Source organism: Ursus americanus, chromosome 16 (genome assembly GCF_024610735.1).
Source record: "Ursus americanus isolate L20-20 chromosome 16, mUrsAme1.1.p, whole genome shotgun sequence".
NCBI classification, from domain to species: Eukaryota; Metazoa; Chordata; class Mammalia; order Carnivora; family Ursidae; genus Ursus; species Ursus americanus.
In genome coordinates, this window is record NC_142142.1 from 43,459,101 (window position 1) to 43,475,024 (window position 15,924).

Genomic DNA, 15,924 nt, shown 5'->3' on the forward strand with positions numbered 1-15,924 from the left:
CTGGTTCCATACAAATTTTGGGATTATTTGTTCCAGCTTTGTGAAAAAAGTTGATGGTATTTTTATAGGGATTGCATTGAATGTGTAGATTGCTCTAGGTAGCATAGACATTTTAACAATATTTGCTCTTCCAACCCATGGGTATGGAACATTTTTCCATTTCTTTTTGTTTTCCTTAATTTTGTTAATGGGTATTTTATAGTTTTCTGACTATAGATCCTTTGCCTCTTTGGTTAGGTTTATTCCAAGGTATCTTATGGTTTTTCGTGCAATTTTAAATGGGATCAATGCCTTAATTTCTCTTCTTTCTGTCTCATTGTTAGTGTATAGAAATGCAACTGATTTCTGTGCATTGATTTTATATCCTACCACTTTACTGAATTCCTATATGAGTTCTAGCAGTTTTGGGGTGGAGTCTTTTGGGTTTTCCACACAGAGTGTCACGTCATCTGTGAAGAGTGAGAGTTTGACTACTTCTTTGCCAATTCGGATACCTTTTACTTCTTTTTGTTGTCTGATTGCTGAGGCTAGGACTTCTAGTACTATGTTGAAAAACAGTGGGGAAAGTGGGCGTCCCTTTCGTTAGGGGAAAAGCTCTCAGTTTTTTTCCCCATTGAGAATGATATTCACTGTGGGCTTTTCATAGATGCCTTTTATGATATTGAGGTATGTTCCTTCTATCCCAACACCGTGAAGAGTTTTGATCAAGAAAGGATGCTGTACTTTGTCAAATGCTTTTTCTGCATCTATTGAGAGGATCATATGGTTATTGTCCTTTCTTTTATTAACATAGTGTATCACATTGATTCATCTGCAGATGTTGAACCACCCTTGCTGACCAGGAATAAATCCCACTTGGTCGTGGTGAATAATCCTTTTAATGTACTGTTGGGTCCTATGCTAGTATCTTCATGAGAATTTTTGCACCCATGTTCGTCAGGATATTGGTCTGTAATTCTCCTTTTTGGTGGGGTCTTTTCTGGTTTTGGGATCAAGGTAATGCTGACCTCATAGAGTTTGGAAGTTTTCCTTCCATTCCTATTTTTTGAAACAGCTTCAGAAGAATAGGGATTAATTTTTCTTTAAATGTTTGTTAGAATTCCCCTGGGAAGCCATTGGCCCTGGACGCTTGTTTATTGGGAAATTTTTTATAACTGCTTCAATTTCCTTGCTGTTTATGGGTCTGTTCAGGTTTTCTGTTTCTTCCTGTTTCATTTTTGGTAGTTTATGCATCTCTAGGAATGCATCCATTTCTTCCAGATTGCCTAACTTATTGGCATATAGTTGCTCATAGTATGTTCTTATAATTGTTTGTATTTCTTTGGTGATGGTTGTGATCTCTCCTCTTTCATTCATTATTTTATTAATTTGGGTCCTTTCTCATTTCTTTTTGGTAAGTCTGGCCAGGGGTTTATCAATCTTATTAATTCTTTCAAAGAACCAGCTCCTAGTTTCATTGATGTGTTCTACTGTTCTTTTGGTTTATTTCATTGATTTCTGCTCTAATCTTTATTTCTCTTCTGCTGGGTATAGGCGTTATTTGCTGTTCTTTCTCCAGCTCCTTTAGGTGTAAGATTAGGTTGTATATTTGAGACCTTTCTTGTTTCTCGAGAAAGGCTTGTATTGCTGTATACCACCCTCTTAGGACTGCCTTTGCTATATCCCAAAGGTTTTGAACTGTCGTGATTTCATTTTCATTTGTTTCCATGAATTTTTTAAATTCTTCTTTAATTTTCTAGTGACCCATTCATTCTTTAGTAGGCTGCTCTTTAGCCTCTATGTATTTGAGTTCTTTCCAAATTTCCTCTTATAATTGAGTTCCAGTTTCAAAGCATTGTGGTCTGAAAATATGCAGGGAATGATCCCAAGTTTTTGGTACCAGTTGAGACCTGATTGTGACCCAGGATGTGATCTATTCTGGAGAATGTTCCATGTGCACTCGAGAAGAATGTGTATTCTGTCACTTTAGAATGGAATGCCCTGAATATCTCTGTGAATATGCCCTGAATGTCCAGTGTGTCATTCAAAGCCCTTGTTTCCTTATTGATCTGCTTAAGATGATCTGTCCATTGCAGTGAGTGAGGTGTTAAAGTCCCCTGCTATTATTGTATTATTATCGATGTGTTTCTTTAATTTTGTTATTAATCGGCTTATATATTTGGCTGCTCCCATGTTAAGGGCATAAATATTTACAATTGTTAGCTCTTCTTGTTGGAAAGATGCTTTAAGTATGATATAGTGTCCTTCCTCATCTCCTATTACAGTCTTTGGTTTAAAATCTAATTTGTCTGACATAAGGATTGCCACCCCAGCTTTCTTTTGATGTCCATTAGCATGATAAATGATTTTCCACCACCTCGCTTTAAATCTGGAGGTATCTTTGTGTCTAAAATGAGTCTCTTGCAGACAGCATATTGATGGGTCTTGCTTTTTTTTTTTTTTTTAATCCAATCTGATACTTGTGTCTTTTGATTGGGCCATTTAGCCCATTTACATTCAGAGTAACTATTAAAAGATATTAATTTAGTGCCTTTATATTTATCTGTAAAGTTAATATTTCTGTATATTATCTATGTTCCTTTCTGGTCTATGTTACTTTTGGGCTATCTCTTTGCTTAAAGGACCCCTTTTAATATTTCTTATAGGACTGGTTTGGTGATCACAAATTCTTTTCGTTTCTGTTTGTCCTGGAAGCTTTTTATCTCTCCTTCTATTTTTAATGACATCCTAGCTGGATAAAGTATTCTTGGCTGCATATTTTTCTCATTCAGCACCCTGAATATATCATGCCAGTCCTTTCTGGCCTGCCAGTTCTCTGTGGATAGGTGTGCTGCAAGTCTAATGTTTCTACCCTTGTAGGTTACAGACCTCTTGTCCTGAGATGCTTTCAGGATTTTTATTTGTCTCCGAGAGTTGCAAGTTTCACTATTATATGTCGGGGTGGTGACCTATTTTTATTGATTTTGAGGGGTGTTCTCTGTGTCTCCTGTACTTGGATGACTGTTTCTTTCCCCAGATTAGGGAAATTCTCTGCTATAATTTGCTTCAGTATACCTTCTGCCCCCCTCTTCCTCTTCTTCTGGGATCCCAATTATTCTAATATTGTTTCACTTTCTGGTTTCACTTATCTCTCAAATTGTCCCCTCATTATCCAGTAGTTGTTTATCTCTCTTCTTCTCAGCTTCTTTATTCTCCACCATTTTTTCTTCCATATCACTAATTCTCTCTTCTGCCTCATTTATCCTAGCAGTTAGAGCCTCCATTTTTTATTGCATCTCATTAATAGCTTTTTTAAAATTTAGACTTGATTAGATTTTTGTTCATTTATTTCTCCAGAAAGGGATTCTCTAGTGTCTTCTATACTTTCTTCAAGCCCAGCTAGTATCTTTATAATCATTATTCTGAACTCTAGTTCTGACATCTTACTTATATCCATACTGATTACATCCCTGGCAATCAGTACTGCCTCTTGTTCTCTTTTTTGAGGTGAGTTTTTCCATCTTGTCCAGAGAAGAATAGATAAACAAGAGAACAAAATACAAAATGACCCCAGAGTCATATACACTAAACAAAGCAGAAGAGACCCGAAACCGGAAAAAAAAAAATTAAAATAAAAAAAGTGAGAGAGAGAATATAATCAGACAGGTGAACAGAATAGAGCAATATACTGGATCCTGTGTGTATTTTGGTCTCTTTGTTAGAAAACTAGATCCCAAAATTGTAAAGAAAGGGAAACTTATATAGGTACAAAAATAAAATTAAATACTTTGAAAAGATAGAAAATTAAAAAGAATTTAAGGAAACAAAACAAAAAAAAACAGAGGAAGAAAAAAAGAGAGAGAGAGAATACGATCAGGCAGGTGAAGAGAACAGAGCCATAGACTAGATTCTGGATGCATTTTGGTCTGTTTGTTAGAAGAAACTGCATCCCAAAATTGTAAAGAAGGAAAAATCTATATAAATATATATACAAAAATAAAATTAAATACAATGAAAGGATAGAATGTAACTGTAAAAATGTGAATTAAAAAGAATTTTATAAAAAGTGATAAAATCAGAAATTGGTTGGAAAAGGAAAGAGAAAAAATTAAAATTGAAAGACTAAAGAATCATGGGGAAAAAACCATGAATTCTATAGTCCATATTCCCCTAGCGCTGGAGTTCTGCAGTTCTCATTGAGTGGTAAACTTGGTCTTGGCAGCATGTTCTTGCGGATCTTCTGGGGAGGCGCCTGTTGCGCTGATTCTCAGGCGTCTTTGCCCCAGGTGAATTGCACCGCCCTTGCCAGGGGACCAGGCTAACTAATCCGCTTCGGATTGCTCTATGTGGCTTTTGTTTCCTGAAGGCTTTCTGCTCAGCTTTAGAGGATAAGAATGATAGTGGCGACCTCCCAATCTCCAGCCCAGGAGCCAAGAGCTTGGGACCCCCCCTCCTCAGTTAGTCCTCAGAGAAAAGCAGTCAATCACTCCTGTCTCCCTGGTCTCCATCCTCACTCTGTGCTCACCCAGCCTGGGACTGAGCATTTGTATCTCAGGCATGCGAACACATTTCAAGTCTCCAAACCCTGCAGACTACTGCAGCACACACCTGCCCTGCTCCTCCCGGTCTCACTGGTTCTGCTGCTTGCTGAGCCCCTTTTTGGAGAGCAGTCACCTGACTGCGCCCTGGTTCACGGTATATGGCAACCTTGAGCCGAGAGCCCACTCCTGGGCTCACTGTTTGTAGCCGGCTTTCCCACTCCAATGCCTGGGAACTCTGCCACCTCAGGCATTCCCAGTCTTCCTGGGACCCCGAGGATCCTGAGACCACACTGTCCCACCTAGGACTCTGCCCTGCTTTGCCACTTGAGCGCCTTTTAGGCTGGGACGTCCCTCACCAGAGCAGACTTCTAAAAGTTCCAATTTGACACTTGGCTACTCTATCACTTACCAGTAGATGGCTGACAGAGGCTCCCTCCCCCCCAAGGTCTATCTTCCCATATGTCACCTCAGATTCACTTCTCGGCACCTCCTTCCTTGTAGAAAGTGGTCGCTTTTCTATTCGTGGTGTTGCAGCTATTCTTTTCTTCGATCTCGGGTCGAGTTTGCAGATGTTCAGTATGATTTGATAGCTATCTACCTGAATGCCTGAGATCGGATGAAGCTAAGGTCTCCTACTCCTTTGCCATCTTGGACCACCATCAAGACCGCCATCAGCCAGCATGTTTCTAAAGACAAAGAGCTTTTTTCATTTTGTATTTTATTTTTTGGCTACACAGAGGCTTTTAGTTTGATTTAAACCTGCTTGTTGGGTTTTACTTTTGTTGCTTGTGCTTTTGGTGTCATATCTAAAAAGTCTTGGCCAAGACCAAGGTCAAGAAGCTTTTTTCCTATGTTTTCTTCTAGGAGTTTTGCACTATTAGGTCTTATTTGAACTAATTTTTGTGAATGGTGTAAGATAGGGGTACAATTTCATTTTTCTGTGTCTGGTTACCCACTTTCTCAACATCATTTGTTGAAGGGACTATCCTTTTTCCATTGAGTGTTCTTGACTCCCTTGTCAAACATCAATTGACCGTAAATAAGGAGTTTAGTTCTGGGCTCTCTGTTCTGTTCTATTAGTCTATTCTTCTATTTTTATGCCAGTGCCATACTGTTTTAATTTTTATAGCTTTAAGATATAGTTTGATACCAAGGATTGTGATGCCTCTAACTTAGTTCTTCTTTCTCATGATTGGTTTGGCTACTCAGGGTCTTTTGTGGTTCCATACAAATTATAGTATTGATTTTCTATTTTTTAAAAAATGCCATTGGCATTTTGATAGGAATTGTGTTGAATATATAGATGGCTTTGTGTATATGGACATTTTAACAATATTAATTATAATTCATGAACATGGAATATCTTTCCATTTGTTTATGTCTTCTTCAATTTCTTTCCTCAATGTCTTGTAGTTTTCATTGTACAGATTTTTCACTTCCTTCTTTAAATTTATTCCCAATATTTTTGTTTGTTTTGATGCTATCATGTATGAAATAGTTGTCTTTATTTCTTTTTCAGTTGTTTTGTTGTTAGTGTACAAGTACAACCAATATTTGTGTGTTCATTTTATATCCTCAACTCTGCTGAATTTGTTGCTTACTTCCAACAGCTTTTTGGTTATGCCTTTAGAGTTTTCTATATATATGTTCACATCATCTGCAAATAATGATAATTTTACTTCTTCCTTTCTGATCTTTTTTTTCTTTTTCTTGTCTAATTTCTCTGATTAGGACTTCCAGTATATCTTGGATAAGAATGGTGAGAGTGGACACTGTTGTCTTGTTCCTGATCTTAGAGGAAAAGCTTTCAATTTGTCACTGTATGTATAAATGTTAGCTGTGGGCTTGTCATATATGGTTTTTATTATGTTGAGATATGCTCCTTCTATAACCACTTTGTTGACGATTTTTTCTCATGAAATGCTGTTATATTTTGTCAAATGCTTTTTCTGTATCTATTAAGATGATCATATGATTTTAATCTTTCATTCTATCAATGTGGTACATCAGATTTATTGATGTGCAGATTATTGAGCCATCCTTGTATCTGAGACATAAATTCCATTTGGTTATAATGATTAGTCCTTTCAATGTGCTGTTGAATTTAGTTTGCTAATATTTTGTTGAGAGTTTTTATATTGACCAGGGATATTGGTCTATAGTTTTCTTTTCTATTAGTGTTTTTATCTGGCTTTAGTATCAGGCTAATGTTGGTCTTGTAAAATGAATTTAGAAGTGTTCTTCCTCTTTAATTTTTTAAAAGAGTTTGAGGATTGATGTTAATTCTTTTTTTAAATGTTTGATAGAATTTGCTGGTGAAGCCATCTGATCCTGGGGTTTTCTGTGTTGTGAGGATTTTACTCATTATTGGTCTATTCAGATTTTCTATTTCTTCCTGACTCAGACTTGTTAGGTTGTATGTTTCTAAAAATTGATTCATTTCTCTAGGTTCACCAATTAGTTAACATATGATTGTTCTTAGTAGTCTTTTGTAATTTTTGTTATTTTTGTGTTATCAGTGTAATGTCTCCTCTTTCAATTCTGATTTTATTATTTGAATCTTCTGTCTTTTTTCCTTAGTCTAGCTAATGGTTTGTCAATTAGTTTATGTTTTTGAGAAACTAGCTCTGTGTTCTGGTGATTTTAAAATTGTTTTTCTTGTCTCTATTTTGTTTATTTCTATTCTGATCTTTGGCATTTCCTTGCTTCTGCTAGATGTTGGCTTATTAATTTTTCTTTTGATTTCTTCTTTGAGCCATTGGTTGTTCTGGAATGTGTTAATTTCTGTATGTTTGTAGATTTTTCAATTTCTTCTTGTTACTGATTTCTGGTTTCATACCATTGTGGCAAGAACATACTTGGTATGAGTTCAGTCTCCTTAAATTTGCTTAGCTTGTTTTATGTCCTGTCACATGATTAACCCTGGGGAATGTTACATGTGCACTTGAGAAGAATGTGTATTCTGTTTCTGTTGGATAGGATGTTCTATAAATGTCCATTAGGTCCATTTCATCTAAGGTACGGTTTAAGTCCATTGTTTACCTGTTGATTTTCTGTCTGGGTGATCTATCCATGCTGAAAGTGAAGCATTAAAGTCCCCTGCTACTATTGTATCATTGTCTATTTCTCCTTAAATTTGTTAGTATTTGCTTAATACATTTAAGTGCTCCAATGTTAGGTTTGTATGTATTTATAATTATTATATCTTCTTGATGAATTGACTTCTTTATCATTATGTATTGACCTTCTTTGTCTTTTATTACTGTTTTTGGCTTAAAGTCTGTTTTGTGTGATATAGGTATAGCTACCCTGCTTTCTTTCGGTTTCCACTTCTATGGAATATCTTTTTCCATGCCTTCGCTTTGAGCCTATGTGTGTCCTTAAAACTGAAACGAGTCTCTTATACCCAGCATACAATTGGGTTCTGTTTTATCCATTCAGCCACTCTGTGTCTTTTGATTGGGGAGTTCAATTCATTTACATTTAGACTCGTTATTGATATGTAAGGACTTACTACTGCTATCTTATTGTTTTCTGGTTGTTCTGTATTTATATTGCTTCTTTTCCCCTCTGTCTTTGCCTATATTTGTAAATTGGTAATTTTCCATGGTTGTTTGCTCTGTCTGCCCTTTCTTTAGCTTTTGTGTGTCTACTATAGGTTTTTGCTTTGTGCTTGAGTCTAACTGAAGTTACAGTAATTATAGTTACCTCATTTTTGCACATAAGTCTGATTGCTGAGATCAAGTGTCAAGTAGATTAAACAGTCCACTTTAAGCTGATAGAAGCTTACCTTTGATTGTCTACAAAAGCCTCACCCTTTTACTCCCCCCTTTTTTATTTTGATGTTATTATTTACCTCTTTTTATATTGTGTATTAATAAATTATAGTAGCTACCATTACATGAGTGCTTTTTCCCTTTGCCCTTTGTACTACAGTAAGTGGTTAACACACCATCTTATTACAGTTTTCTAGGTCTGACTGCATATTAACCTAGAGCAGCATGTTGTATATTTTTGTATGTTTTCATGCCATTGATTAGCACCTTTTTATTTCAGCTCGAATAGCTCCTTTCAGGATTTCTTGCAAGGCAGGTCTAGTGGTGATAAAGTCCCTCAGCTTTTTGTAAGAACGATTTTTATGTTCTGGATACAAGTTCTATGGAAGATATAAATATTGCAAATATCTCCTCTAAGTCTTTAGCTTGCCTTTTGCTCTCTTAGAGATGTGTTTTGATGAACAGACATCGTTATTTTAATGTGGTCTAATTTATAATTTTTTAAAAATGGCTTTGCTTTTAGGTTATGTTTAAGTAAGTAATCTTTGCCTCTTCCAAAGTTATAAATGCATGCTACACTTTCTTCTAGTTTTATTGTGTACTTTTCATATTCAACTTATAATTCAGTTTGAATTTGTTCTTTGTGCATGTTATAAGAAGAGGTAATGGATAGAAAAATTTAACTGTGTAGAGGACCCAGAATTAGTATTCGTGCTAATGGAAATGCAGTGTACTATGAAAGGAGCATCTCAAATTAGTTGCAAAGAATATAAACTTTTAAATAAACATCATTGAGCTAATTGGGTAGTTACGTGGAAATACACTGAATTGGATCAGTTTCTTACAAGGATAAATTCCAAATGGAGAAGTTGAGTGTTAATTTAAATGTAAGTATTAGAAGGAAACATGCATGAATTATTTTCTAACTGGGGCATAAAAAGTGGCTGAATTCCATTAATCATCAGGAAAGTACAAGATATCCTTTACAACCACTAGAATAGCTAAAATTTAAATGACTGATAATAATTGGTGATGGGAGGTATGTGGAACTCTCATACAGGGCTGGTAGAACTATATATTTGTATCACCACTTTCACAAGCTATTTGGCAGTTTCTTTCAAAATTACGTGTATGCCTATATGGTTACCCTATGACTAATGAATTTTACTTTTATTTACTACTCGAGAAATGAATGTGTATGTCCACCAAAACTCTTATTACAAGGATGTCCGTAGTAGCTTTATTTATAATAGCCCAAACCTCGAAACAACTTCATGTCCATCAATACGAGAATTGATTTAATAAATTATTGTATATGTATACAATGGGGGGAAAAAAGAACAAATTCTTGGTGTAAACAAAAACATGCATTAATCTTCAAAATATCTGGTGAGCTATAGAAGCCAGACTTGAGAGAGTAGTTTGTGTGTACTTTCATTTGTTCAAGTTCATAAATTCAAGAACAGGTAAAATTGTACTATGGTAATAGAAGAACAATAACTTTGAGAGTGGGTGGTTACCTGAAGAAACTTGCTGGGTTAATGGAAATGTTCTGTGTTTTATCTGGGATGGTGGCTATATAGGTTTATACTTTTCTCAAATCACATCAAACCATATACTTAACATATATTTATTTTATTATATATGAATTATACTTCAATTAAGAAGATAAAGTAATTAGGGGTGGCTGGGTGGCTAATTCAGTTAAACATCAGACTCTTGATTTCGGCTCAGGTCATGATCTCAGAGTTGTGAGATGGAGCCGCCATATTGGGCTCTGTGCTGGGTGTGGAGCCTGCTTAAGATTCTCTCTCTCCCTCTGCCCCTCACCCCTCCCTCTCTAAAAAAAAAAGAAGATAAAGTAATTATATTTCAACTCATAATGAATATTAGATCTAGTTAATAATAATCGATGGAGGCTAAAGCTGTCAGATAAAAGATTGAAGGGAAACTTTATATTGTATAAAATAAATCTGAGATCAAAAATATCTGTGTGATCAATCTTGACATCATTAAAACTAGGAAAACATGTGCCTTCAGGTATTTCCAATATGTTGGGTCAGATTACCCTTTCTAAACTTACATTTCTGTTTTATAATGGTAGTATTGATTATGAATTTTGAAGTAAGATTAGCTAATAAGTTTTGGAAGAATCCCATCAAAAGTAATTGTTAGTTAAGATATTCAAATACTGGGGTGCCTGGGTGGCTCAGTCAGTTAAACATCTGCCTTTGGCTCGGTTCATGATCCTAGAGTCCTGGGATCAAGCCCCATGTCAGGCTCCCTGCTCAGCGGAGAACCTACTTCCCCCTCTCCCTCTGCCACTCCGCCTGCATGTGCTCACTTGCTCTCTCTTTCTCTGTTAAATAAATTTTAAAAAATCTTTAAAGATATTTGAATACTAAAGTGTCCCACAAAAAGAAATGTCTTTTGCATAATCTGCTTCAAGGAAAACACTTAGTATAGTGAACATTCTTTGTTTGGTAAGAAGTAGAGATTACCATTCCTAGTACGCAAGAAAATAGGTATGTAGCCAGAAAAAGCATAAAAGCATCATAAGTCCTGTAAACTAAATAGATGCACAAGAAGAATTGCATCAACATTACTGGCCATTCAATTAAATGCAATAAACTTTCACTGGCCAGCTAACGGCAGCAGAAACGAGTAAGACAGGGATCTGTTCTTGCTGTGATTTGTAACATACTGGGGTAAATAAGATAAACAGAGAAATGATTCATTGAGAGTGTCAAAAAAAGTATCCATAAAGTGACTTGGGTATTCAGAGCGGGAGAATTTGTACAGCAATGGTGTGGGTTGCTGGGGAGGTGATAGTGGAAATGGATAGCAAAAGAGGAAAGGAGCAGATTAGGAGAGGAAGGAGAAGAAGGGAGAGTTGCCATGTATCTTGAGTGTACATCTTGACAGACCTCCAAGCGGCCGTGCATGAGCTGTGACTATCACAGAGGCAGGATTTTCCTTATTTTCCGATTTGTACTGACATTGTATATGGATGTACTCTGCAAAGGCTAAGAAAATCATAACTGAGTTTGAAGTGAACACTGTCCACTTGGGAAAATAATGTGTCCATAGAGGCAAATCTCAAGTGTCCACCATCCATTTTGCTGTAATTTCTGCTTAGTTATAGTAAACAATAAATGGGCGTTTTAGATTCAAATATTTGTGAACTTTCAGCTGAAGTGTTTCTAGTCCGCCTCAACTAATTTAAGCTAATCGTAAGGTTTGGGAGCAGTCATGTTTTAAATTTTGCTGTACAGAGCCTCTTGGGACAGGCTTCTTGGAGTATGGAAATGCCATTCCCTGTCATGGGAGAAATCTGTTGTTCAGGATCATTATCCTCTGACTGAGGTAGAAACCGAGCTGGAGGCACGAGGAAGGATGACACTGAAAGAAAGAGAGCTGCAGTACATCAAAGATGGACAAGGTAGGAAGGCGAGGCCACGCAGAGCACGAAGGGGGAGAAACGTTGACAACATTCTGACTTGAGACCTCAGGAGGGCCAGTATTTTAGATTTTGAGGTTACAAAAATTGTGCTTGCAGCATTTATGAATATAAGTCCGATTGTTGAGATCAAAGGTCAAGTCTCTGCAGAATTTCTGACACACCATATATGATAACTGTAGAATGTTACCTGTAATAAGAAGGAACATAGAAAATAACCCAGTGATCCAAGTTCTGTAAAGACAGGTCAACCTGGCACCAGTCCTGTCTGAAAATTTAATTAGGCATCAGGGTGGGTTTAGGAATGGCTTCGCAGCTTATACCTACCAAAAGGACGGAGGCAGGAAGTTGTAGAAATCACTGGCCCCCTTCATGGTTGTTTGCCTGAGGTCCCTAACGACCCTTAATTCTCTACAGCTGCTTCATTCCTATTCCTGGTAGAAGATTAGCAACTAGTGCTTTGGTGTCTTCAGAGTTCAAATCTGTTTGGTCAGTTTTATTGGGAATATAGAACCACCATCTCCTTCCTCCTGTCTCATCTTCCCCCGTCCTCTTCTGTCTGCATGCACAGGGACCTGAGCTCAGGAGCATTCTGCTATTTGGGTCCTCTCCTGGATTAGCCTGAGTGGAGATATGAAATTACTGAAGTACTCTCCTAAGAATGTCAGGCCTCCCCTGACCCTCTAACTTACCCTGGAAGATCAGGGTATGTTATGAAATTACTGAAGTACTCTCCTTCAGAAATTTCATAACTGACATTTCATACCCTGACATTCCTAAGAATGTCAGGGGAATGTCAGGGTATGTTATGAAATTACTGACATTCCTAAGAATGTCAGGCCTCCCCTGACCCTCTAACTTACCCTGGAAGATCAGGGTATGTTATGAAATTACTGAAGTACTCTCCTAAGAATGTCAGGCCTCCCCTGACCCTCTAACTTACCCTGAGTGGAGATATGAAATTACTGAAGTACTCTCCTAAGAATGTCAGGCCTCCCCTGACCCTCTGACTTACCCTGGAAGATCTTTAAAGTCATGCATGACTCGAACTTCTGAGCAACACAGAAGCCAAAGCCTCTTCTACAGCGATCTGTCCGTGTGCGAAGGTGGCAGGTCATGCACTTCAGCGATGTTGCTGCTGGAGGGCATAGAGCTGCTGTGAGACCAGGGGGACTTTGGAAGGAGCTGGAATTATCTAGATTGTGGGAGGTGGGGGGTGGGGTGCAAGGGGTGGATGAAGAGCTGGCGGTGGGTAGAAGAGCAGGTAGTAAATGGTTGGGAGCTCTTACCAACTTCATAACCCAGAGAAATGCCATTGTGAGAAGAAAAGGATTCTTCTGGTCCCTATTTCAGCCCTCTTCACCTGGATTACTTAGAGCAATGGCATTGGTTTTTCCAGCTTTGAAATGGCTCTATGAATGATGGCCTAGCCTACCTGACAGCAGTGTAGATAGGCGGGAGTGTAATAATGAGGGTGAGTGCTTTAAATATTTTACCCAAGCTTATGTTGCTAACATTTGCTGCTTTAAGATATTGTTAGGTAATGTACTCTGTAATTTTGAACTTTGAACTGAATCTATGTAAAGTCCTCATAAAATATGACAGTAACATGTGTTGTGGGATGAGCTAATCGAAATACAGGTTTAATAAAAGAAACAAACAAACAAAAAACCTCTCCCTGGTGCACCTAGGTGCAAAAAGAAAGTAACATTTATTAAGCATCTCATTTGGGCCATGTTCTCTCACTTTGTATCTGATTTAATCATCACAAAAGCTTTGTAAGTATTTCCCCATTTCTCAGATGAGCAACCAGAGGTACGGAGACTTTAAGACAGCGACTAAAGCATTTTTTTAAAAATCTGATTCTAGAGCATCCAATATTTCCTCTCCTATAATAATTTGTTTTCATGTGAAGTCCCTTGTAAGTGTATCAAAAGCCATTGTTCAGCACTTAAACAAACTACAGAATTATCCATTATGGGCTGACCAGCTCTGTCAGCGAATGGGATACAGATTTATGAATGAAAGGATGTCCTCAGGAAAATCTTGCTAGGATTTTGAATTATGGGGAATGGTAGAGACAGAATGGAGAAAGAGTACCAAGGGGCAGCCATAGAGGCTTGAGCCCCTGGTGAGGAATGGCAGAATGTTGAGAAGGTCAGAAAAGATGGCCTGTAAGGCAGAAGGAGCATTCTGAAGAATGGCTTCCTCTCCCTCATAAATGTGGTCAAGGCTCAGCCCTCTGTGGGTGCCTACGGTACATGCAGAGTTTCCAGGGGCTCCCTACAGCCTGTCTCTGGAGCCCACTTCTCAGGTCTGTGACTCACCTACAATGAAGCAGCAAAGGAAGAAAACCATCAAGAAGTGTTTGTCCATCCTGAGCCAGAAGTCCCTTGCACAGGAGAAGCCAGGAACTGCAAGAACAGCTCTTCAGGCTACAGGGACGAAACCTTCATCATAGGGTAGGGATTATTCATGCCTAAAGGGAATCAGTCACACAAGGTTTCCTCTGGTAGCTCCAGATTATTCTCTGTTTACCCCATAGCAAAGTATAATGATAATTAGTAAATTTGGGGGTTTACGTTAAGCTTTGTTTTTTTTAAATAAAATCTTTCTCATAGTAATTATTGTTAGAGTTATGACATTATCATTCTTATCCTAATTTACAGGAGAGGGAACAGGCTTGATGAGGTCTAGCAACTTACCCATGATTACAATAGTGAGTGGAGGCCACACTTGTAACCACCTTGATTCAGTACCTCTTGGAGACTTTTAAGATTTTATTTTTTTATTTGAGAGAGAGCACAGAGGGAGAGGAAGAGGGAGAAGCAGACTCCCTGCTAAGCAGGGAGCCCGATGTGGAGCTCAATCCCAGGACCCCGGGATCATGACCTGAGCTGAAGGCAGATGCTTAATCGACTGAGCCACCCAGGCAGCCCTGCCTCTTGGAGATTTATTTACATTCAACAGACATTTACTGGGATCTTTTGTGTGCCAGGCATAGTCCCACGTGTGAAAGTAGAACAATGTGTAAGTCAGGAAAGCTCATGTAGCTCCTCACCCTATGGATGAGAAACAGGAGAGTGAAAGAGATGAAAATATGTATAATCTATGATCAAGCTGGGCCTTCAACCTAGAACTTCTGATTCTCAGCCCAGGACTACTTCACCTTCATGGAAATCTGTTCTCCACAGCCAGAGACTATTTATTCTGTAGGGCTATGAAATCCCCCCTAGAATTATCACACAACATGATCTTTACCAAACTTACATTGTGAACCAGCTGGTTTTTCTATGATTTAGGTATCTGTCTCTACAAAAGTTAACTCAGTTAAGGTTCACCATGGATAAAGTTCTGGGAAACCATGGCCAGTCCTGGCATTCTAGGGCTCCTAAACCTATCAGTGAGCTGATGGCACCTTGACTAGAAATATTAGGAATCTTCCATACAGAACTAATTTAACAACATCTTCTTTCTTGTAGGAACAATATGTTCACTAAAACATATCAAGTCTGACATTTTTAGACATCAGGTGAAGATTGGAGGACATAGGTCTTAGTTCAAATGCCACAGAATTTACAATGTTCTTTTTCTATGACCACTCAGAGTGTGGAGCCCATCTTTGCCTAAGAAGAGAGCCAAAAGCCTTAGTCAGGGAATTGGTTTCTTTGAAAAGAATTGATTGCAGAATGGAGAGCAAGACTGAATCTAATTTTCTATTCTGTCATATTTCAGGAGAGCATCTTAGAAACTGAATGGCATTTTTCAGGACTTTCCAAAGGCTTATCAAGAAGGCAAAGCCCTGAGCCTTTGGTGCTTGGGTTTACAAGGCCATTGGAGCATTTCCTTTGTCACCCATTTTCTCTGCTTTATCTGTTTAAAACCATCGCAAAGGAAGCAAAGGACATTCTATGTTAAACAGCAGTTGGTTTTCGGGGCCTACTCTTTCCATGGCAGCTGCTTTCCGAAAGGCCCACTGAGTTTTGAATCTCTCTTCTACTGGATTAGTTCCAGTTAGGATTGTGAAATTTTGCAATTCTACCCAAACACTGGGGTCCTCTGACTTACTCCTCATCTTCCGCCAGTACCTTATCCATCAGATTTTCTCTTGAAAACAATTTCTTTCTTCATTTAGCATGACATAGGAAAGAATAAGTATTAGAACCTA

At 37.9% G+C, this 15,924-nt stretch overlaps 1 protein-coding gene across 1 annotated transcript; it reads right to left on the reverse strand.

Annotated features, from left to right (window-relative positions):
* Positions 1–11,821: 11,821 nt before the first annotated feature.
* Positions 11,822–14,465, reverse strand: PATE3 (prostate and testis expressed 3). Its single transcript, XM_087868021.1, has 3 exons — positions 14,462–14,465; positions 12,772–12,951; positions 11,822–11,946 (listed from the first exon to the last, which is right to left on the reverse strand). The coding sequence occupies exons 1-3, from the start codon at positions 14,463–14,465 to the stop codon at positions 11,822–11,824; spliced, it is 309 nt and encodes a 102-aa protein (XP_087724147.1).
* Between the last annotated feature and the right edge of the window lie 1,459 nt (positions 14,466–15,924).

Coding starts and splice junctions, on each gene's coding strand:
- PATE3 (XM_087868021.1), bottom strand. Junction 11,947..12,771: donor GACTTTAAAGATCTTCCAGG/GTAAGTCAGAGG, acceptor TTCTTATTACAG/GTAACATTCTACAGTTATCA.